Source organism: Oncorhynchus nerka, linkage group LG19, assembly GCF_034236695.1.
Source record: "Oncorhynchus nerka isolate Pitt River linkage group LG19, Oner_Uvic_2.0, whole genome shotgun sequence".
Taxonomy (NCBI): Eukaryota; Metazoa; Chordata; class Actinopteri; order Salmoniformes; family Salmonidae; genus Oncorhynchus; species Oncorhynchus nerka.
Genome location: NC_088414.1, coordinates 368,217 through 392,531, shown reverse-complemented (window position 1 = coordinate 392,531; position 24,315 = coordinate 368,217). Strand labels below are relative to the sequence as shown.

The window sequence follows — 24,315 nt, the reverse complement described above, 5'->3', positions numbered from 1 at the left end:
AACAGAATGTCCAGTAAACATGGTTAATGGTTTGTCGTTTCACAGATGACCTGCTGTCGTCACAGGAGAAGACATCAGGAATGAAGGATGTGGTGGTGTCCATCGACATGAAGGACTCTGACGGAGACTCGTCCAAGCCTTTGTCCAAGGCCACCAGTGTCCAGAACAGCCCAGCCATGCAGAAAGGTCAGGTGTCATTCTAAAGTAACCCACATGTAAACAGTGAATGCCTTTTTACACCAGTGGTTGTGCGCATATACCTGATTCGGCTAATCGAGGTCAAGATTGAGGTCAAAACACTCTTCAGCTCTGAAGGAGCAGGAAGGTTGGTCACCTAATTTTTTACAACTTCACATTGAGATATGGAAAATTAGGCGTTTGTGAAATCACAATGTGAATGTGCTGTTTTGGCTCTTGAGGAAGGGGTTTCAGATGTAAGAATTCTGAAAGCAGTTTACCGCCACACGCTGATCCCCCTCTAGATCTCTCAAAGGCCTCCCTTATGGTCCTCCAGCCGGTCCTCCGGGCCTGTAAACCACTCTACTCAGAGAGGAAGTGGACTCTGACACTGTGACCCCCAGCCTTCCCACTGGGCCCAGTCTGTCCACAGCACACAGATGGCTTTACTACAGAGTGTGTGTCCTTGTTTGTTTACACACACATTTGTGCATGTACACACACATACAGGAAAACATCTCATGCATGTATACACATGTGCTCACACACAGATGGCTTCAAAATGTTGTCTGTCTGCTGCCTCCTTAAACTGTGGACAAATAAACAGGGAAACTGTTCCCACATGTCTTACGGACAGGCTGGGATCTTTAGTTGATTCCCGACATGGAATTCTATTTATGCCACTAACGTCACGTTTAATGGAATCCTCCCATAGGGAGTCCCATGTCCGTGACCCTGTGGGTAGGCCTGGGCGATATGGCCTAAAAATAATGTAGATTTCTTTTCAGACCTAAGGATGAATAACAATATCTTATTTATTTACCTAGTGAAGTCGGTTAAGAACAAATTCTTAGCTACAATGACGGCCGACCCCGGCCAAACCCGGACAATGCTGGGCCAATTGTGGGCCGCCCTATGGGACTCTCAATCACGGCCGGATGTGATACAGCCTGGATTCGAACCAGGGACTGTAGTGATGCCTCTTGCACTGAGATGTAGTGCCTTAGACCAAATGAGAATTTGTTCTTAACTGACTTGCCTAGTTAAATAAAAAGTTAAATAAATAAAACAGACTTATTCTAAAATTGATTCAACAGTTTTTTTCCCTCAGTCTAAACACAATGACCCATAATGACAAAGTAAAAACAGGTTTTTAGAAAATGTTGCTAATTTATTTTTAAAAATTAAACTGAAATATCACATTTACGTAAGTATTCAGACCCATTACTCAGTACTTTATTGAAACACCTTTGGCAGCGATTACAACCTCGAGTCTTCTTGGGTATGACGCTACAAGCTTGACACACCTGTATTTGGGGAGTTGCTTTCATTCTTCTCTGCAGATGCTCTCAAGCTCTGTCAGACTTGATGGGGAGCGTTGCTGCACAGTGATTTTTTTTCAGGTCTATATAGACATGTTTGATCGGGCTGAAGTCCAGGCTCTGGCTGGGCCACTCAAGGATATTCAGAGACTTGTCCCGAAGCCACTCCTGCGATGTCTTGGCTGTGTACTTCGGGTCATTGTCCTGTTGGAAGATGAACCTTTGCCCCAGTCTGAGGTCCTGAGCACTCTGAAGCAGGTTTTCATCAAGGATCTCTCTGTATTTTGCGCCGTTCATCACGATCCTGACTAGTCTCCCAGTCCCTGCTGCTGAAAAAAATCCCCACGGCATGATGCTGCCACCACCATGCTTCACAGTAGGGATGGTGCCAGGTTTCCTCCAAACGTGACGCTTGGCATTCAGGCCAAAGAGTTCAATCTTGGTTTCATCAGACCAGATAATCTTGTTTCTCATGGTCAGAGTCCTTTGGGTGCCTTTTGGCAAACTCCAAGCGGACTGAAATGTGCCTTTTTACTGAGGAGTGGCTTCCGTCTGGCCACTCTACCATAAAGGCCTGATTGGTGGAGTGCTGCAGAGATGGTTGTCTTTCTGGAAGGTTCTCCTATCTCCACAGAGGAACTCTAGAGCTCTGTCAGAGTTACCACCGGGTTCTTGGTCACCTCCCTGACCAAGGCCCTTCTTCCCCGACTGTTCAGTTTGGCTGGGCAACCACCTCTAGGATAATCTTGGTGTTTCCTACCGTCTTCCATTTAAGAATGATGGAGGCCACTGTGTTCTTTGGGACCTTCAATCCTGCAGAAATGTTTTGGTACCCTTCTGTGCCTTGGCACAGCTCTGAGAACGCGGCTGGGGATGTCGTCTGGGCCGGCAGCCTTGCAAGGGTTAACACGTTTAAATGTTTTACTCACGTTGGCTGCAGTGAAGGAGAGCCCACAAGTTTTGGTAGCGGGCTGTGTCAGTGACACTGTATTGTCCTCAAAGTTAGCAAAGAAGTTGTTTAGTTTGTCTGGGAGCAAGACGCGCTCTCACCACTGGCGTCCCCCCGGGCTCTGTTCTAGGCCCTCTCCTATTCTCGCTATACACCAAGTCACTTGGCTCTGTCATAACCTCACATGGTCTCTCCTATCATTGCTATGCAGACGACACACAATTAATCTTCTCCTTTCCCCCTTCTGATGACCAGGTGGCGAATCGCATCTCTGCATGTCTGGCAGACATATCAGTGTGGATGACGGATCACCACCTCAAGCTGAACCTCGGCAAGACGGAGCTGCTCTTCCTCCCGGGAAGGACTGCCCGTTCCATGATCTCGCCATCACGGTTGACAACTCCATTGTGTCCTCCTCCCAGAGCGCTAAGAACCTTGGCGTGATCCTGGACAACACCCTGTCGTTCTCAACTAACATCAAGGCGGTGGCCCGTTCTTGTAGGTTCATGCTCTACAACATCCGCAGAGTACGACCCTGCCTCACACAGGAAGCAGCGCAGGTCCTAATCCAGGCACTTGTCATCTCCCGTCTGGATTACTGCAACTCGCTGTTGGCTGGGCTCCCTGCCTGTGCCATTAAACCCCTACAACTCATCCAGAACGCCGCAGCCCGTCTGGTGTTCAACCTTCCCAAGTTCTCTCACGTCACCCTGCTCCTCCGCTCTCTCCACTGGCTTCCAGTTGAAGCTCGCATCCGCTACAAGACCATGGTGCTTGCCTACGGAGCTGTGAGGGGAACGGCACCTCAGTACCTCCAGGCTCTGATCAGGCCCTACACCCAAACAAGGGCACTGCGTTCATCCACCTCTGGCCTGCTCGCCTCCCTACCACTGAGGAAGTACAGTTCCCGCGCAGCCCAGTCAAAACTGTTCGCTGCTCTGGCCCCCCAATGGTGGAACAAACTCCCTCACGACGCCAGGACAGCGGAGTCAATCACCACCTTCCGGAGACACCTGAAACCCCACCTCTTTCAGGAATACCTAGGATAGGATAAAGTAATCCTTCTCACCCCCCCCCCCCCTTAAAAGATTTAGATGCACTATTGTAAAGTGGCTGTTCCACTGGATGTCTTAAGGTGAACGCACCAATTTGTAAGTCGCTCTGGATAAGAGCGTCTGCTAAATGACTTAAATGTAAATGTAAATGTAAGACATTGTGGTCCGCGGCGGGGCTGGTTTTCCTTTTGTAGTCCGTGATTGACTGTAGACCCTTCCACATACGTCTCGTGTCTGAGCCGTTGAATTGCGACTCTACTTTGTCTCTATACTGACGCTTAGCTTGTTTGTTTGCTTTGCGGGGGGAATAGCTACACTGTTTGTATTCGGTCATGTTTCCAGTCACCTTGCCCTGATTAAAAGCAGTGGTTCGCGCTTTCAGTTTTGCGCGAATGCTGTCATCAATCCACGGTTTCTGGTTGGGGAATGTTTTAACCTGTCTAGGACTGGAACCCCGTTCCGCTAGCGGAACCCCTCGCCAACAGCCAATGAAATTGCAGGGCGCCAAATACAAATCAACAGAAATCTCATAAATCAAATTTCTCAAACATACAAGTATTTAACACCATTTGAAAGATAAAATTCTCGTTAATCCAGCCACACTGATTTCAAAAATGCTTTAGAGTGAAAGCTCCACAAACGATTATGTTAGGTCACCACCAACTCACTGAAAAACCCAGCCATGTTAAAAGCCAAAAAGCAGAAATAGAGATAAAATTAATCACTAACCTTTGATGATCTTCATCAGATGACAATCATAGGATTTCATGTTACACAATACATGTATGTTTTGTTCGGTAAAGTTAATATTTATATCCAAAAATCTTATTTTACATTGGCGTGTTATGTTCAGTAGTTCCAAAACATGCAGTGATATTGCAGAGAGCCACATGAATTCACAGAAATACTCATTATAAATGTCGATGAAAATAAAAATTTTAGACATGCAAATATAGATACACTTCTCCTTAATGCAACCGCTGTGTCAGATTTCTAAAAAACTTTGGGCTCAAAGCCCAAACCAACCAGAGAAATATCCGCCATGTTGGGTAGTCAACATTATTCATAAATAGCATTATAAATATGAACTTACTTTTGATGATCTTCATCAGAATGCACTCCCAGGAATCGCAGTTCCACAATAAATGCTTGTTTTGTTCGATAATGTCCAACATTTATGTCCATTTATGTCCAATAGCTTCTTTTGTTAGGGCGTTTGGTAAACAAATCCAAAGCGTTTCCTGTTTTAGTTTCTGTCTATAGGCTGGGAGCAATAAAATGGAGTCGTGGTCAGATTTCCGAAAGTCGGGTGGGGGATTTATGTGCGTCTCAGAGGTTAGAATAACAATGATCCATGGTTTTGCCAGCCCGGGTCGCCATTCGATATGCTGATCAAATTTAGGGAGCCTTGTTTTCAGATTAGCCTGGTTAAAATCCCCAGCTACAATAAATGCAGCCTCAGAATATGTGGTTTCCTGTTTACATAGAGTCCAATGAACTTCTTTCAGGGCCGTCGATGTGTCTGCTTGGGGGGATATACACGGCAGTTATTATGATCGAAGATAATTCTCTTGGTAGATAATGCGGTCGGCATTTGATTGTAAGGAATTCTAGGACTTGAGTTCCTGTATATTGTTATGATCACACCACGTCTCGTTAATCACAAGGCATACACCCCCGCCCTTCTTCTTACCAAACAACGTTTCCACTCAGATAATGATAACTGTAAATGAATGTAATTAAGACATGCATTAACAGAAATGTATGGAATTAACTGTACATTCACTACTGGTGACATGTAATGGGGAATTGATTTTTTTTAAATCAATGGGCAAACCATTCACATTGAAACGATGAATTGGCGGGAGACAGCTGTGCATTCTGGGAGACAGCTGTGGCACGCCTCCCCTTCTTGTCTCAACATTTTAAATTTTACTTCACCAGTGATGTAAAGTACTTAAGTAGTACTTTAAAGTATTTTTACTTCAGAAGTGTTTTTGGCGTATCTGTAATTTACTTTTTACTTTGACAACTTTCACTACATTCCTATAGAAAATAATGTACTTTTTACTCCATACATTTTCTCTGACACCCAAAAGTACTAGTTACATTCTGAATGCTTAACAGAACAGGACAATTGTCCAATTCACTCACTTATCAAGCGAAAATCCATGGTCATCCCTACTGCCTCTGATCTGGCAGACTCATTAAACACAAATTTGTTTGTAAATGATGTCTGAGTGTTGGAGTGTGCCCCTGGCTATCAGTTAAAAATAAAAAAAATAATTGTCCTGTCTGGTTTGCTTAATATAAGGAATTTTAAACGATTTACACTTTTACTTTTGATACTTAAGTACATTTTAACAATTCCATTTACTTTTGATACTAAAGTATATTTAAAACCAAATAGTTTGACTTTTACTCACGTAGTACTTTAGTGGGTGACTTTACTTGAGTCATTTTCTATTAAGTTGTCTTTACTTTTATTCAAGTATGACAATTGAGTACTTTTTCCATCACTGTATTTCACTGTATTTCACACACATTTTAGATGCTTTTCATTGACTGCCGCCACTCCATAAATCAGCAAGACCTATTGCCACACACGCTGCCCAAGACCTATTGCCACACACGCTGCCCAAGACCTATTGCCACACACGCTGCCCAAGACCTATTGCCACACACGCTGCCCAAGACCTATTGCCACACACGCTGCCCAAGACCTATTGCCACACACGCTGCCCAAGACCTATTGCCACACACGCTGCCCAAGACCTGTTGCCACACACGCTGCCCAAGACCTGTTGCCACACACGCTGCCCAAGACCTATTGCCACACGCTGCCCAAGACCTATTGCCACACACGCTGCCCAAGACCTATTGCCACACACGCTGCCCAAGACCTGTTGCCACACACGCTGCCCAAGACCTATTGCCACACACGCTGCCCAAGACCTGTTGCCACACGCGCTGCCCAAGACCTGTTGCCAAGACCCCAAGACCTATTGCCACACACGCTGCCCAAGACCTATTGCCACACACGCTGCCCAAGACCTGTTGCCACACGCGCTGCCCAAGACCTATTGCCACACGCGCTGCCCAAGACCTATTGCCACACGCCCAAGACCTGCCCAAGACCCTATTGCCACACACGCTGCCCAAGACCTATTGCCACACACGCTGCCCAAGACCTATTGCCACACACGCTGCCCAAGACCTATTGCCACACACGCTGCCCAAGACCTATTGCCACACACGCTGCCCAAGACCTATTGCCACACACGCTGCCCAAGACCTATTGCCACACACGCTGCCCAAGACCTATTGCCACACACGCTGCCCAAGACCTGTTGCCACACACGCTGCCCAAGACCTATTGCCACACGCGCTGCCCAAGACCTATTGCCACACACGCTGCCCAAGACCTATTGCCACACACGCTGCCCAAGACCTATTGCCACACGCTGCCCAAGTTGAGGAATTGCCTAATGAGCTAATGATCCTCTGTGGCTAAGTCATGCTTTCTGGTGAAGTATTTTGAAAAAATATTAGTCCGTTTCTTTAGAAACAGGAGTAATTACATCATTTTGGCAAATGTATGTCCATTTACTCCTCTATTGAACCCACCGCTATGCCATTTCTCTCCTGTTCTATTGGTTTTTGTATCAACTTTCTTTCGTTGTCCAGAAGCCAAAGGCACAATCCTTGTCGTATTAGGAACCCATCCTAGTTGTTGCATCTTCAGATTTTACTAACAGAGATGTTTGTCTGACACACATGGAACCTTTATCAGGTGACCTGTTTAGAATGGTCTTTTCCCGCTAATTGCATTTTGGCAAATGTTTACAGTTGCGTGTTCTGTTAAGATTCATTAACATAATCTAAATGTGATTTCTGTCATTCTGATCATGGGCGCCCTAATAGGTTATGCACCAAATGCAATTTCTCAAATGGCCGGTAGATAAAAATACAAATGATGGGTCCGGTCGGTAAATTAAAATCTTCCTGGTCACGTTGTCCGGCACCACGTTTTCCCTAAAGGAAACCCTGGTGTTCACTACATAGTGAACATAGTGGGCCAAGTGACAAAAACAGTCAAATGAAGATGTTCATTTCTGTAATCGACTTAGCAGTAAGCAATGCTTAATGCCGGAACCTTTTATTTCTCAGAACTTGTCCAGATTATTTATTTATTTAGTCATTTTCCACAACATTATTCTCCATCTTCTCACACTTGCGAACCTCGACCAGAAAACCTCTCCAAAAATACTTTAGTAGTGAGGGATTTAGGCCAAGGCTTTGTATGTTTTAACCCTCTAAGGTTGATGTCTGCGTCCCCGCAGACTTCTAATTAGCATAATAAAATATCCCCGTAAAATCTGTCAGTTTAAAACTAGAGATGTTTTTTTTGCATTGAATGCGACTCAATCCACCGCATCCCCCTATGCTGCACTTACGCATCTGCGGTGACAGAGATAGTCTGACACACACCGCTCTATGAGAGATCCCGAAAATCAGTCATTTCATCTTCTGTAAACGGTTTGGCTTACAAACGATTATGTCTATGGAAAGATGAGTCTCTCACGGACACGATGGTGTTCTCCGTTTGCTCTACGACCCGACTTAGGACTTGTCTGAAGTTAGTACAGCCGATCTGCCAACTTCTGCCTGTAGCGTCCAAGTCTGGGCTACACACTAGTATGATCCCTCTGTGGAAAGGTGAGACTCTCACGAACATGCACGTCGGTTGTTTTTCTCTAAGACGCCCACTGGCCTCACAAGACTCGTCTGAAGGTCCCCTGGTACCAGTCGAAAGAATGTATGGAAGTATATATGGAGACTGTTTAGTGCCAAAAAATGTGTTAAAAACATGTCAACAACAGCAACCAAAAAAATATTGATATTTCTTACATCTCTCAGATATAGGGCAGACACTAGAGAACAAACTTATTTGGATTTTTGGGGGACTATCCATGTAGTGAGTGAATCTGTTATTTAATGTGTTTGTTTGGGCTAATAGCAGTAAGGCCAAAATACATTTTCAATCCAAAAAATGTTTTATACTTCAAGGGGTCTTAAAATTCGAAATCAAACAGCTAAATAATCTTTGGTATGCCCTTCCCTTCAAACAATTGCATATTGATTAGTAAAACAAACCCCCCAATCCTCCGGCTTAGACTCGGTTTAGACTCTTAAAGCAGTGTTTCTCAAATGGTTGAAGTTGCAGCCAATAATGTTTGTCTCTGTGAAGACTAAAGAGTCCTGGCTATAAACACTGGTTTCGCTAACTTGGCGTGTCCCAAGAAATGTACAAAGTGTTCATCCACTACTAAAGCAGTGGTGGAGTTTTCCGATTACACCATTTCTAACCACTGCCTGGATTCAACATTTATTTCCTGAGGGACCCCAAGTGTGTGTGCTTGTGTGTTGCCGCTGATGCCTTTTCCATTGGAGCCTATTCCATCTCGTTTGGCGCAGGGATAAATGACACAGCACACACCCCCAGAACAGACCCCTCATTGTAACGGTGCTATTGACACATGTTTTCCATCATGGCGACAGCAGCAAAAACGTTAACCTCTCCATTCTCTCTCGCTCTTTTTTTTCTTCTTTTTTTTACATGATCCAGATGACGATGACGAATGCAAAGCCGCAACGAAGCCCCTATTGAAAAAAGGCAGGCAGTCCACCTTTTTGAGTTGCCTTACTTTTCCTTTTCTCTCCTTCTATTACTTTCACTCACTTGCACACGTACTCCTTCTTTGTCTGTCACGTAACCGTATTTAAATACAACATGTTTCTTGTTCTCACTCTGTCATGAGCATTCGAAAAGCCGTTGAACCTGGTTGAGTTTTCTTTTTCTCTTCTATTGCCCTCACCCTCATGCACACATTGTCTCTCACTCTTTGTTACTCTGTCATCTAGTAGTCGTAACTGCCTTGCTAGCTGCCTGGCTCTGGGAATAACTGTTTTTTCCTCCTGTCCTCTTTCTGCTCCTAACTCAATCCGTCTACCTGTAGCTCTAGCGCAGTCTCTGAAGCGCCGTTGCACATGCGTGTGTGTATACATCTTCTCTGTGGCAGTGTGAGAGGGTCTTCCTCTTTGTTCTTAGCTGTGTGTGTGTGTGTGTGTGTGTGTGTGTGTGTGTGTGTGTGTGTGTGTGTGTGTGTGTGTGTGTACATCTGCTCTGTGGCACTGTGAGAGGGTCTTCCTCTTTGTTCTTAGCTGTGTGTGTGTGTGTACATCTGCTCTGTGGCAGTGTGAGAGGGTCTTCCTCTTTGTTCTTAGCTGTGTGTGTGTGTGTGTGTGTGTGTACATCTGCTCTGTGGCACTGTGAGAGGGTCTTCCTCTTTGTTCTTAGCTGTGTGTGTGTGTGTGTGTGTGTGTGTGTGTGTGTGTGTGTGTGTGTGTGTGTGTGTGTGTGTGTGTGTGTGTGTGTGTGTGTGTGCGCCCTGATGTTGTATTTTCTTTCCTGAACTTCCTCAGTCCTAAGTGCCTGTTTCTTCTCTCTGCAGAGATGACAGTCTTCAGTACTTTGTCACTGTCTCGATCTGTTCCTTTCTAGCAGGCTGCTCTTTGGGTTTGTCTGTTTTTCTCTCTTCCTCTCATTCTTTCTCTCCCTCTCTGCCTGTGTCTCGCTCTCCTGTTGTAATTGTCATGTGCTTTTCAGGTACATCTGTTTGATATCCATTCTGTCACCTTAGCCAAGTCACAGACATACACTCAGATAGTAGAGAAGGGAATGTTACAATAAAGACACTCACTGACTGCACACCGTACATTACACTGAGCCCACAGTTTACATTACACTGAGCCCACTTCACATTACACTGAGCCCACAGTTTACATTACACTGAGCCCACACTTTACATTACACTGAGCCCACACTTTACATTACACTGGGCCCACAGTTTACATTACACTGAGCCCACACTTCACACTACACTGAGCCCACAGTTTACATTACTCTGAGCCCACACTTTACATTACTCTGAGCCCACACTTTACATTACACTGAGCCCACACTTTACATTACACTGAGCCCACACTTTACATTACACTGAGCCCACATTACACTGAGCCCACAGTTTACATTACACTGAGCCCACACTTCACATTACACTGAGCCCACAGCTCACATTACACTGAGCCCACAGTTTACATTACACTGAGCCCACACTTTACATTACACTGAGCCCACACTTCACATTACACTGAGCCCACAGCTCACATTACACTGAGCCCACAGTTTACATTACACTGAGCCCACACTTCACATTACACTGAGCCCACAGCTCACATTACACTGAGCCCACAGTTTACATTACACTGAGCCCACACTTTACATTACACTGAGCCCACCGTTTATATTACACTGAGCCCACACTTTACATTACACTGAGCACACCATTTACATTACACTGAGCCCACACTTTACATTACACTGAGCCCACACTTTACATTACACTGAGTCCACACTTTACATTACACTGAGCCCACACTTTACATTACACTGAGCCCACTTCAGAGATCGTTTCCATTGTACCGTGACTGTTAGATAAAAGCCACATAAGATCCCCACTTCCTTTGATTTCTATCACACACCCACACAGCCTGGTGCCAGATCTGTTTAGGCTGTCTTGCTAATGACCATAGTGCTTGTCTAGGATCAGGTCCCCCTTGTCCGTATAGTCTTATTCATTATGATCTGAAAGACCAAACAGATCCTAGACACTTTATGAATGTGGGCCCAGTCTGAGTCACACAGAGGAATTCCTAGCTAAGTGATCTCCCTCTTTGAGGATGCAGCTTCCTGTCCTGTCTTGATCTTAGTGTCTGACATAGCACTTTTTTGCCACACAGACAAGAGCCCCCAGAGGTTGAACGTGGCCGACCAGAGGCTGCTGGACGCCAGTCAGCTGTTCAAGAGGAAACAGGGCAAGGGCACCGTGGACGTGTGGTGGCTCTTTGACGATGGTGGTGAGTTTGGCCCGCCAGACCACCAAGGGGGTGGTTTCTGGTTACTTTGTGCCTATTGGTTGCTGTTACAGAGCAACTTGGTTGTAGTTGGGAGTTTGACAAACACTGTATTGAGGACAGTCAATTCAGGAAGAGGTCTGAGCAGTCTAAAGCGTGCTGCACTCGGAACTAGAATATCTCTTTGGTTGAGAATATTACTGGTTACTGGTCGTGAATATCACCAGTGAGTAACATATGCAACATGCCACTGAGAAATTAGAAAAATATACACTGGACAAGAGACTAACATTGCACCAACATGAATGGAGTAGGCACAACAGCCATGTAAACACTTAGGAAACATTTAAAGAGACCTTAGAGCGCGACCATAACTCTGCACATCAGTAAGAAGAGACTGGTGTTGCCGCATTGCACCAAAGACAGAGTAGTGACTGACTGTGTCTCTGTAATGTGACTGTGCCAGGTCTTACCCTGCTCATCCCCTACCTGCTCACCAACAAGAAGAAGTGGAAGGACTGCAAGATCCGCGTCTTCATAGGAGGCAAGATCAACAGGATCGACCACGACCGCAGAGCGTGAGTGACATTCTAATCACTACAGATCTATATTGCTTTCTATTCGCTGTAGATCTATACTGCCAATGGGAATGTATTGAAAGTATACTACATGACCAAAAGTATGTGGACACTTGCTCATCGAACATCTCAATCCAAAATGATGAGCATTATTATAGCTGGTCCCCTCTTTGCTGCTATAACAGCCTCCACTCTTCTGGGAAGGCTTTCCACTAGATGCTGGAACATTGCTGCAGGGACTTGATTCCATTCAGCCACGATCATTACTCAGGTCGAGCACTGATGTTGGGCGATTAGGTCTAGCTCGCAGTCGGCTTTCCAATTCATCCCAAAGGTGTTTGATGGGGTTGAGGTCAGAGCTTTGTGCTGGCCAGTCAAGTTATTCCACACCGATCTTGACAAACCATTTCTGTATGGACCTCACTTTGTGCACGGGGGCATTGTCATGCTGAAACAGGAAAGGGCCTTCCCCAAACTGTTGCCACAAAGTTGGAAGCACAGAATCGTCTAGAATGTCATTGTATGCTGTAGCGTTAAGATTTCCCTTCACTGGAACTAAGGGGCCGAGCCAGAACCATGAAAAACCGCTCTAGAACATTATTCCTCCTCCACCAAACTTTACAGTTGACACTATGCATTCGGGCAGGTAGCGTTCTCCTGGCATCCGCCAAACCCATATTTGTCTTTTGGACTGCCAGATGGTGACGTGTGATTCATAACTCCAGAGAATGCCTTTCCACTGCTCCAGAGTCCAATCGCGGCACACTTTACACCACTCCAGCCGACACTTACCATTGCGTGTGGTGATCTTAGGCTTGTTTGCAGCTGCTCGGCCATGGAAACCCATTTCATAAAGCTCCCGACGAAGAGTTCTGCTGACGTTGCTTCGAGGTAATTTGGAACACTGTAGTAAGTGTTGCAACTGAGGACAGACAATTTTTACGTGCCTCAGCAGTCGGTGGTCCCGTTCTGTGAGCCTGTGTCTCCTACCACTTCGCTGTTGAGCCGTTGTTGCTTCTAGCCGTTTCCACTTCACAATAACAGCACTTACAGTTGAAAGTCACTGAGCTCTTCAGTAAGGGAATTCTATAGCCAATGTATGTCTATGGAGATTGCATGGCTGTGTGCTCAATTTAATACACCTGTCAGCAACAGGTGTGGCGGAAATAGCTGAATTCACAAATTTGAAGGGGTGTCCACATACTTCGTGTGCGTGTGTGTGAATACATTTAAACACAGTTTTTCACAATTCCTGACATGTAATCCTTGTAAAAATTCCCTGTTTTAGGTCAGTTAGTATCACCACTTTATTTTAAGAATATGAAATGTCAGAATAATAGTAGAGTGAGTGATTTATTTCAGCTTTTATTACTTTCATCACATTCCCAGTGGGTCAGAAGTTTACATACACTCAATTAGTATTTGGTAGGATTGCCTTTAAATTGTTTAACTTGGGTTAAATGTTTCAGGTAGCCTTCCACAAGCTTCCAACAATTCTGGCCCATTCCTCCTGACAGAGCTGGTGTGACTGAGTCAGTTTTATAGGCCTCCTTGCTCGCACACACTTTTTCAGTTCTGCCCACAAATTTTCCACAGGATTGAGGTCAGGGCTTTGTGATGGCCACTCCAATACCTTGACTTTGTTGTCCTTAAGCCATTTTGCCACAACTTTGGAATATGTATGTGTATATACAAGCCGGAAATGTACATACACTTTACATACAACCCATCTGAACAAGAGGAATACCTATGTAAGAATGCTTTTCATCGACTACAGCTCAGCATTTAACACCATAGTACCCTCCAAACTCGTCATTAAGCTCGAGATCCTGGGTCTCGACCACGCCCTGTGCAACTGGGTCCTGGACTTTCTGACGGGACGCCCCCAGGTGGTGAGGGTAGGAAACAACATCTCCACGCAGCTGATCCTCAACACTGGGGCCCCACAAGGGTGCGTTCTCAGCCCTCTCCTGTACTCCCTGTTCACCTATGACTGCGTGGCCGAGCACGCCTCCAACTCAATCATCAAGTTTGCAGACGACACTACAGTGGTAGGCTTGATTACCAACAACAACGAGACGCCTACAGGGAGGAGGTGAGGGCCCTCGGAGTGTGGGGTCAGGAAATAACCTCACACTCAACGTCAACAAAACAAAGGAGATGGTTGTGGACTTCAGGAAACAGCAGAGGGCGCACCCCCCCTATCCACATCGACGGGACAGTAGTGGAGAAGGTGGAAAGTTTTAAGTTCCTCGGCGTACACATCACGGACAAACCGAAATGGACCACCCACACAGACAGTGTGGTGACAATTGTTTACAGACAGATTATTTCACTTATAATTCAATGTATCACAGTTCTAGTGGGTCAGAAGTTTAAATACACTAAGTTGACTGTTCCTTAAAACAGGACAATTACAGAAAATTGTATCAATGTCAACACACATTTATAAGCAACCATCACTCTGGTGTTCCAATAGCTAATCCAAGTTTATCATTTTAAAAGGCTAATTGCACCTCTGCCTTGAAGGCCAGCATCCCGGAGTCGCCTCTTCACTGTTGACGTTGAGACTGGTGTTTTGTAGGTACTATTTAATGAAGCTGCCAGTTAACCTCTTGCCTCTACTTGGGACGCTTGCGTCCCAACTAGAGCTCTGGAAATGCAAATGCGCTACGCTAAATGCTAATAGTATTAGTTAAAACTCAAAAGTTCATTAAAATACACATGCAGGGTATCAAATTAAAGCTACACTCGTTGTGAATCCAGGCAACAAGTCAGATTTTTAAAATGCTTTTCGGCGACAGCATGAGAAGCTATTATCTGATAGCATGCACCAATACACTACAACAGAAAAGCACAGCAGGGGACGTAAACAAAATAATTAGCATTTCGGCGTTACACAAACCGCACAATAAAATAGAAAACAGTCATTACCTTTCACCATCTTCTTTGTTGGCACTCCTAGATGTCCCATAAACACTATTGGTCTTTATTTCGATTAAATCGGGCCATATAAAGCCAAGATATCGTTATATGTAGACTGTGTGATAAACAAAAAAAACAGCGATTTCACAACGTAACGTCATTTTTTAAAATTCAAAAAGTAGACGATAAACTTTCACAAAACACTTCGAAATAAGTTTGTAATGCTACTTTAGGTATTAGTAAACGTTAATAAGCGATAAAAATCATCCATAGGCGATGTCAAAATCATTAGCTGTCGTCTTGGAAAAAATTTCACGAGAGAGCTCTTCCGGAATGATCTGGGCGGAGACCGGAGGTAAGTGGTGCCCCTGTTTCGGTTCAACCAAGAATCAAAGAGGATTCAATTCACAAGACTCTAGACAACATGGGGATGCTGTGGGAGTTGAATGCTCGGTCTTATCTAATTCGGCTCACTGTTAACAATTGCTGGAAGTGGCGCAAGGATATTTATTTCCATTTTCTGTGATCAGGTTTTCCTGCGCTTTCCGATGTAACGCACGTTATGTAATAGCCACAGTCGTGATTTAACCAGTTTTAAAAACGTCCGAGGGTTTCCTATCCACACATTCTAACCATATGAACGTACTATATTCCTGGCATGAGTAGCAGGGCGCTGAAATGTTGCGCGATTTTTAACAAAATGTTCAAAAAAGTAGAGGGTAGGAGCAACTAGTTAAGGACTTGTGGGGGCGTCTGTTTCTCAAACTACACTAATGTACTTATCTTCTTGCTTCTTCTTTGATTTTTGATTGGAGATGTTTGATATGAGTCTGGAAGGAGAGTTTGCAGTCTAGCCAGACACCTAGGTACTTATAGATGTCCACATATTCAAGGTCGGAACCATCCAGGGTGGTGATGCTAGTCGGGCATGCGGGTGCAGGCAGCGATCGGTTGAAAAGCATGCATTTGGTTTTACTAGCGTTTAAGAGCAGTTGGAGGCCACGGAAGGAGTGCTGTATGGCATTGAAGCTCGTTTGGAGGTTAGATAGCACAGTGTCCAATGACGGGCCGAAAGTATATAGAATGGTGTCGTCTGCGTAGAGGTGGATCAGGGAATCGCCCGCAGCAAGAGCAACATCATTGATATATACAGAGAAAAGAGTCGGCCCGAGAATTGAACCCTGTGGCACCCCCATAGACTGCCAGAGGACCGGACAGCATGCCCTCCGATTTGACACACTGAACTCTGTCTGCAAAGTAATTGGTGAACCAGGCAAGGCAGTCATCCGAAAAACCGAGGCTACTGAGTCTGCCGATAAGAATATGGTGATTGACAGAGTCGAAAGCCTTGGCAAGGTCGATGAAGACGGCTGCACAGTACTGTCTTTTATCGATGGCGGTTATGATATCGTTTAGTACCTTGAGTGTGGCTGAGGTGCACCCGTGACCGGCTCGGAAACCAGATTGCACAGCGGAGAAGGTACGGTGGGATTCGAGATGGTCAGTGACCTATTTGTTTCCGGCCGTTTTGAGCCTGTAATTCAACCCACAAATGCAAATGCGCTACGCTAAATGCTAATAGTATTAGTTAAAACTCAAAAGTTCATTAAAATACACATGCAGGGTATCGAATTAAAGCTACACTCGTTGTGAATCCAGGCAACAAGTCAGATTTTTAAAATGCTTTTCGGCGAAAGCATGAGAAGCTATTATCTGATAGCATGCAACACCCCAAAAGACCCACAGGGGACGTAAACTAAATAATTAGCATTTCGGCGTTACACAAACCGCACAATAAAATAGAAAACATTCATTACCTTTCACCATCTTCTTTGTTGGCACTCCTAGATGTCCCATAAACACTATTTGGGTCTTTATTTCGATTAAATCGGTCCATATAAAGCCTAGATATCGTTATATGTAGACTGTGTGATAAACGAAAAAAACATCGTTTCAAAACGTAACGTCATTTTTTAAAATTCAAAAAGTCGACGATAAACTTTCACAAAACACTTCGAAATACGTTTGTAATGCAACTTTAGGTATTAGTAAACGTTAATAAGTGATCAAATTCATCAGGAGGCGATGTAAAGATCATTAGCTGTCCGTCTGGAAAAATGTCCGGCTAGAAACTCAACGAAAATATCCGGTCCTAGGACCGGATTAGATACGGTGTCCTGTATGTGTTTGACCAAGAAAAAACTCGAAGGGAAATGACAAGACTCTAGACACCCTGTGGAAGCTGTAGGTACTGCAACCTCAGTCAATTAATTGTGGTTCACATTTATCAATGGGTTCAAGTAGCGCATGGATATATTTTCCCCATTTTCAGTGATCAGTTTTTCCTGTGCTTTTCGATGTAAATGCCGTTCTGGTAAAGCCACAGCAGTGATTTAACCAGTTTTTTAAACGTCTGAGTGTTTTCTATCCACACAGACTAAGCAAATGCATATACTATATTCCTGGCATGAGTAGCAGGGCGCTGAAATGTTGCGCGATTTTTAACAGAATGTTCAAAAAAGTAGAGGGTCGACTGAAGAGGTTAACAATGTCTACAGTGTATTTCTGATCAATTTGATGTTAAACATTACTAAGTGACCCTAAACTTTTGAACGATAATGTCTATATATAGTGTAAATTGTAATACTATATGCGTTTTCCTCTTCTTCCATTTTTTACATTCCATATTGAGTAAACCATTTTTATATTGTCTTACATCCTAGATTTAGGTCTGTCTGGCAAATTCCCTCAAACCCCTAATTCCTCCAATGCTAAATGAGATCAGTGTGTTACAGGTTCAAAGGATGAGCTCTGCTCTTAGCTGCCCGTCAGAGCCCTATGCTACATTGCCTTCTAAAAATACAGCTTAGTCACTGACTGACACAGTCAGGATTAAACCCACGTTGTTCCACCCCCACATTAAATCTGCATGATTTTCTATATAACAATTTGTTGTATTTGCTTCACAGAAGCAGGTTAGGTTCTCTGTTGTTCTTTCTCCCACTCATCTGTCTTTCTTCTTTCTCTCTGTGTTATAATGGCGGCAGTGTTATTGTCCAACACAAATGTCCTGACCCTCACTCTCATTGTCCCCCACAGCTGCCTCCTGCCTCCTTTTGTTGGCTAGAATTAGCACTGGCAACCCAGGCCTTCCATTTTAGAGAGTGTGTTTGTGTGTGTGTGTGTGTGTGTGTGTGTGTGTGTGTGTGTGTGTCACATGCCATATGTTTGTGCATTCATTACTTGTAAAACCAGGAACAGACATTTCCTTGCTAATTTAAAATATAGTTTCAGTATTGGCAAACTATATTTTTGGACTTTGTTCAATACTTGGACCTCATTATTGCAATAATATCCCATCCAAACTCTGCATGGAATTGAGGATTCAAGTATCCCTTTGATATGAAAGTCATTGTATATAAAAGTCGATGTACTTACTCGGACATGACATGTTTGGAGTCGCTGAAGATGTTTTGAGGAGAAGTTATCCCTGTCTTTTGATGAGAAATAAAAAACAAGGGAAATGAGTGTCATAAAGAGAAAGCCTCTTAACAGCCACCACAGCTTTTTTTCTCTCAAATATCTGTAAAATATTGATTTCAGCTCGCACCTGTTCGCTGTGCTACTTCAAACAGCAGCAATCCTTTCAAATGGCTTCTTGATGCCCTCAGTGGCTTCTGCGGTCTCTCCAAAGCTCTTGGATGTAAATGGCATGAAAACTGCCTTAGTGTTATGTGTTTGTTTTTATATTTCCTCCTCAGGATGGCCACCCTGCTCAGCAAGTTCAGGATAGACTTCTCCGACATCAACGTACTAGGAGACATCAACACCAAGCCCAACAAAGAGAAGTATGTTGTTTTTCTCTCAAGATTGATTATCCCTTATATGACAGTTCTGAGGTTGTCGGGCGGGTTGGGGTTCTAAATTGAAATGTCAAGGCAAAAAGCCAAGACCTCCCGAGTGGCGCAGCGGTCTAAGGCATCACAGTGCTTGAGGCATCACTACAGACCCGGGTTCTATCCCAGGCTGTCTCACAACCGGCCGTGACCGGGAGTCCCATAGGGCGGTGCACAATTGGCCCAGGGTCGTTAGGGAATTTAACACTTATGGGAGATTCTGGCGCGGTGCCTGAGACTGTGTTTTCCACCAACATTAACAAAATACCAAATGTTGTATTTATTAGGATACCCATTCACTGCTGCAAAAGCATCAGCTGCTCTTCCTGTGGTCCACATGAAACATGACATAGTACAGAACAGTATTAGTCAAGGACTGAAATACATACATTTTAAACATCACACATAGCCTACATATTACTACATACACACAATATCTAAGTCTATTACATAGCACAGTGCAAATTACAATACCACATATATCAAATGGCTCTCTCTTAATGGCTCTCCCTTTGTGCAGTAAGGTGTTCTTTTTTGGACCTGGGAACTGAAGAGGCTACTGTCTTGTATTGCATGTCTTGTACCGATGAGTGTCTGAACTGTGTGCTAACTGCTTGAACAGATTTCGGTACCTACAAAACATCAGTACCTTGCACAAAGAACAATAGTTATGCAGTCAATCTTTCCTCAACTTTGATCCAGGAGAGACTGACATTTTCCCTCCGTGTACATCTCAGTGTGATATGTGCTGCTTTGTTCTGGACCAACTGCAATTTACCTAGGTCCTTTTTTGCCGCACATGACCACACAGCTGGGCAGTAGTCCAGGTGTGACAACTAGGGCCTGTAGGACCAGTCTTGTCAAATGAGATGTCAAGACGGCAGAACAACGCCTTATCATGGACAAACCTCTTCCCATTTTAGCAACCAATGAGTCGATATATTTTAACCATGACAGCTTGCTATCGAGAGTTACACCCAGCAGTTTACTCTCCTCAAATTTCCCAATAGCCACATTATTCAATGTTAGATCTAAACTACTGTGAGGCAGATGCACCTGTAGCCATATTATTTCCACATCATCTGACATGAGATTATCTCTCAGCCTAAAAGGAATATGACTCTGGACATACAGTGCCTTGTAAAAGTATTCATCCCCCTTTGCATTTTTCATATTTGTTGCATTACAACCTGTAATTTAGATTTTTATTTGGATTTCATGTAATGGACATATACAAAATAATCAAAATTGGTGAAGTGAAATGAAAAAAATGGAAAAGTGGTGGGTGCATACAGTGGGGTATTTACTCAGCCACCAATTGTGCAAGTTCTCCCACTTAAAAAGATGAGAGAGGCCTGTAATTTTCATCATAGGTACACTTCAACTGTGACAGACAAAATGAGAAAAAAAATCCAGAAAATCACATTGTAGGATTTTTTATTAATTTATTTGCAAATTATGGTGGAAAATAAGTATTTGGTCACCTACAAACAAGCAAGATTTCTGGCTCTCACAGACCTGTAACTTCTTCTTTAAGAGGCTCCCCTGTCTTCCACTCGTTACCTGTATTAACTTCTTGCGTGGAGCCATGCCGGATCCGGTAGCGTAATCATAGCCTCAAGCTCAATACCATGACGCAACGTTAACTATTCATGAAAATCGCAAATGAAATGAAATTAATATGCTAACTCTCAAGCTAAAGGCAACACTGTCATCTCAGATTTTCAAAAATATGCTTCTCAAGCATAGCAAACTAGCATTTTTGTAACAGTACTGATAACTAGCGTAGCATTTAGCATTAGCATCAGCAGGAAACATTTTCACAAAACCAGCAAAAACATTCAAATAAATCTTTTACCTTTGAAGAACTTTGGATGTTTTCAATGAGGAGACTCTCAGTTAGATTGCAATGTTCAGTTTTTCCTGAAAGATTTTTTGTGCAGGAGAAATCGGTCCGTTTGGTGCGTCACGTTTGGCAAAAAAAAACGAAAATTCAGTTATCCAAACGCCAAACTTTTTTCCAAATTAACTCCATAATATCGACTGAAACATGGCAAACGTTGTTTAGAACCAATCCTCAAGGTGTTTTTCACATATCTCTTCAATGATGTATCGTTCCTGGAAGTATCCTTCTCCTTCTGTATCGCAAGGTAAAATGAATGCCACTGGGAATTACGCACCAATTTAGACAAAGGCCACCGGACGCCCCCCTGGCAAATGTAGTCTCTTATGGCCAATCTTCCAATGATATGCCTACAAATCTTGGAGGAACGGCAGAGCGCATAAGCTCGTTCACAGCATATTCACAGCCATATAAGGAGACTATGGAAAACAGAGCCTCAAAAATCCTGCTCATTTCCTGGTTGAAGTTGCATCTTGGTTTCGCCTGTAAGATCAGTTCTGGGGCACTCAAAGATAATATCTTTGCAGCTTTGAAAACGTCAGAGTGTTTTCTTTCCAAAGCTGGCAATTATATGCATAGTCGAGCATCTTTTTGTGACAAAGTATTGCGCTTAAAACGTTTTTTTTATCCAATAATGAAATAGCGCCCCCCTAGCTTCAACTGGTTAATGGCACCTGTTTGAACTTGTTATCAGTATAAAAGACACCTGTCCACAACCTCAAACAGTCACACTCCAAACTCCACTATGGCCAAGACCAAAGAGCTTTCAAAGGACACCAGAAACAAAATTGTAGACCTGCACCAGGCTGGGAAGACTGAATCTGCAATAGGTAAGCAGCGTGGTTTGAAGAAATCAACTGTGAGAGCAATTATTAGGAAATGGAAGACATACAAGACCACTGATAATTTCCCTCGATCTGGGGCTCCACGCAAGATCTCACCCCATGAGGTCAAAATGATCACAAGAACGGTGAGCAAAAATCCCAGAACCACACGGGGGGACCTAGTGAATGACCTGCAGAGAGCTGGGACCAAAGTAACAAAGCCTACCATCAGTAACACACTACGCCGCCAGGGACTCAAATCCTGCAGTGCCAGACGTGTCCCCCTGCTTAAGCCAGTACATGTCCAGGCCCATCTGAAGTTTGCTAGAGAGCATTTGGATGATCCAGAAGAAGATTGGGAAAATGTCATATGGTCAGATGAAACCAAAATAGAACTTTTTGGTAAAAACTCAACTCGTCGTGTTTGGAGGACAAAGAATGCTGAGTTGCATCCAAAGAACACCATACCTACTGTGAAGCATGGGGGGGGGGGGGACGCCATGCTTTGGGGCTGTTTTTCTGCAAAGGGACCAGGACGACTGATCCGTGTAAAGAAGGAAAGAATGAATGGGGCCATGTATCGTGAGATTTTGAGTGAAAACCTCCTTCCATCAGCAAGGGCATTGAAGATGAAACGTGGCTGGGTCTTTCAGCATGACAATGATCCCAAACACACCACCCGGGCAACGAAGGAGTGGCTTCGTAAGAAGCATTTCAAGGTCCTGGAGTGGCCTAGCCAGTCTCCAGATCTCAACCCCATAGAAAATCTTTGGAGGGAGTTGAAAGTCCGTGTTGCCCAGCAACAGCCCCAAAACATCACTGCTCTAGAGGAGATCTGCATGGAGGAATGGGCCAAAATACCAGCAACAGTGTGTGAAAACCTTGTGAAGACTTACAGAAAACGTTTGACCTCTGTCATTGCCAACAAAGGGTATATAACAAAGTATTGAGATAAACTTGTTATTTACCAAATACTTATTTTCCACCATATTTTGCAAATTAATTAATTAAAAATCCTACAATGTGATTTTCTGGATTTTTTTTCTCATTTTGTCTGTCATAGTTGAAGTGTACCTATGATGTACAGGCCTCTCTCATCTTTTTAAGTGGGAGAACTTGCACAATTGGTGGCAGACTAAATACTTTTTTGCCCCACTGTATATATTCACCCCCTTTGCTATGAACCCCTAAATAAGATCTGGTGCAACCAATTACATCCAGAAGTCAGATAATTAGTCAAATAAAGTCCACCTGTTTGCAATCTAAGTGTCACATGATCTGTCACGTTTTTAGTATACAGTGGGCTCCAAAATTACTGGCACCCCTGACTGGCAATGAACAAACAATACTTAAACAAATATAAACAATATAATTATAGAGATAAACTCAAAATACCAACATGTGAAAAATACTGTACTTTATTAATGTTTCAATGGAACCCAACAAAATCATTTATTGATTTAATTAAAAATCAATGTCTTCCAAATCAAGGTTTCACAATTAATGGCACCCTTTAATGTTATTGTAAATAATATCTACCAAAATTAAACCAGGAATTAAATTCCACTTATTTAAGTTTATCTAAGTGTTAAGGAACTATTTTGAGCCATTATATCACTTCCTTTTTCACTAGGGTATAAAAATGAGGTAACACACATGCAAATATCCCTTTGTCATCCAACACCATGAAGAAAACAAAAGAACTGCCAGTTCAAAAGAGACCGATGGTTGTAGACCTTCATAAATGGCTACAAGAAGATCCACGAACGATTGAATATACCACTGAGCACTGTCAGGGCAATTATTATAAAATTCAAAAGATATGGAACAGTTGAAAACCTCACGGGTAGAGGACGCAAATGCATTTTGCCCCCCAGGATAGGGAGGAGGATCGTGAGAGAAGCAACGAAACCTCCAGAATCACTGTGAAAGAATTGCAGGCCTTGGTGGCATCTTGGGGTCACCAGGTTTAAAAAAGCACCATCAGACACCACCTCCACAACCACAGGCTCTTTGGAAGGGTTGCCAGAAGAAAGCCCTTAATGACCCCAAGACACAGACGCAAGCGCTTGGAGTTTGCCAAACGTCATTTAAATTATGATTGGAAGAAGGTGCTCTGGTCAGATGAGACCAAAATTGAACGTTTTGGTCAGATATAGCATCGGCATGTTTGGCGTCGAAACAGAGATGCATACAAGGAGAGGCACCTCATACTCACTGTGAAATATGGTGGTGGGTCAGTGATGTTTTGGGGCTGTTTTAATTCCAGAAGTCCAGAGGCACTGGTTAAGATTGATGGAATAATGAATTCCACCAAGTACCAGGCAATTTTGGCTGACAAATCTGGTTGCCTCTGCCAGAAGGCTGGGACTTGGCCGTATGTGGACTTTCCAACAAGACAATGACCCAAGATCTCAAGATCCACACAGAAATGGTTCTGTGACAAAAAAATCTATGTTCTGCTATGGCCATCTCAGTCGCTGGACCTCAATCCAATCGAAAACCTGTGGGCTGAGTTGAAGAGGGCAGTTGATAAGAGCAAACCCAAGAATGGGAAGGATCTTGAAAGGATCTGCATAGAGGAATTAACCTTGTATATACACCTGTTCTGAAACGCCCCAGAGTCTGCAACACCACTAAGCAAGGGGTACCACCAAGCAAGCGGCACCATGAAGACCAAGGAGCTCTCCAAACAGGTCAGGGACAAAG

General features: G+C 43.7%; 1 protein-coding gene across 1 annotated transcript in view; it reads left to right on the top strand.

The window, feature by feature from the left end:
• LOC115147125 (solute carrier family 12 member 2-like) overlaps positions 1–24,315 on the top strand; it is a 184,194-nt gene that overhangs the window by 147,371 nt on the left and 12,508 nt on the right. The window contains exons 20-24 of the mRNA XM_065004603.1: positions 46–186; positions 9,133–9,180; positions 11,367–11,483; positions 11,947–12,058; positions 18,745–18,831. Coding sequence (XP_064860675.1) covers positions 46–186; positions 9,133–9,180; positions 11,367–11,483; positions 11,947–12,058; positions 18,745–18,831 — 505 coding nt within the window. The remainder of the gene's footprint in view (positions 1–45; positions 187–9,132; positions 9,181–11,366; positions 11,484–11,946; positions 12,059–18,744; positions 18,832–24,315) is intronic.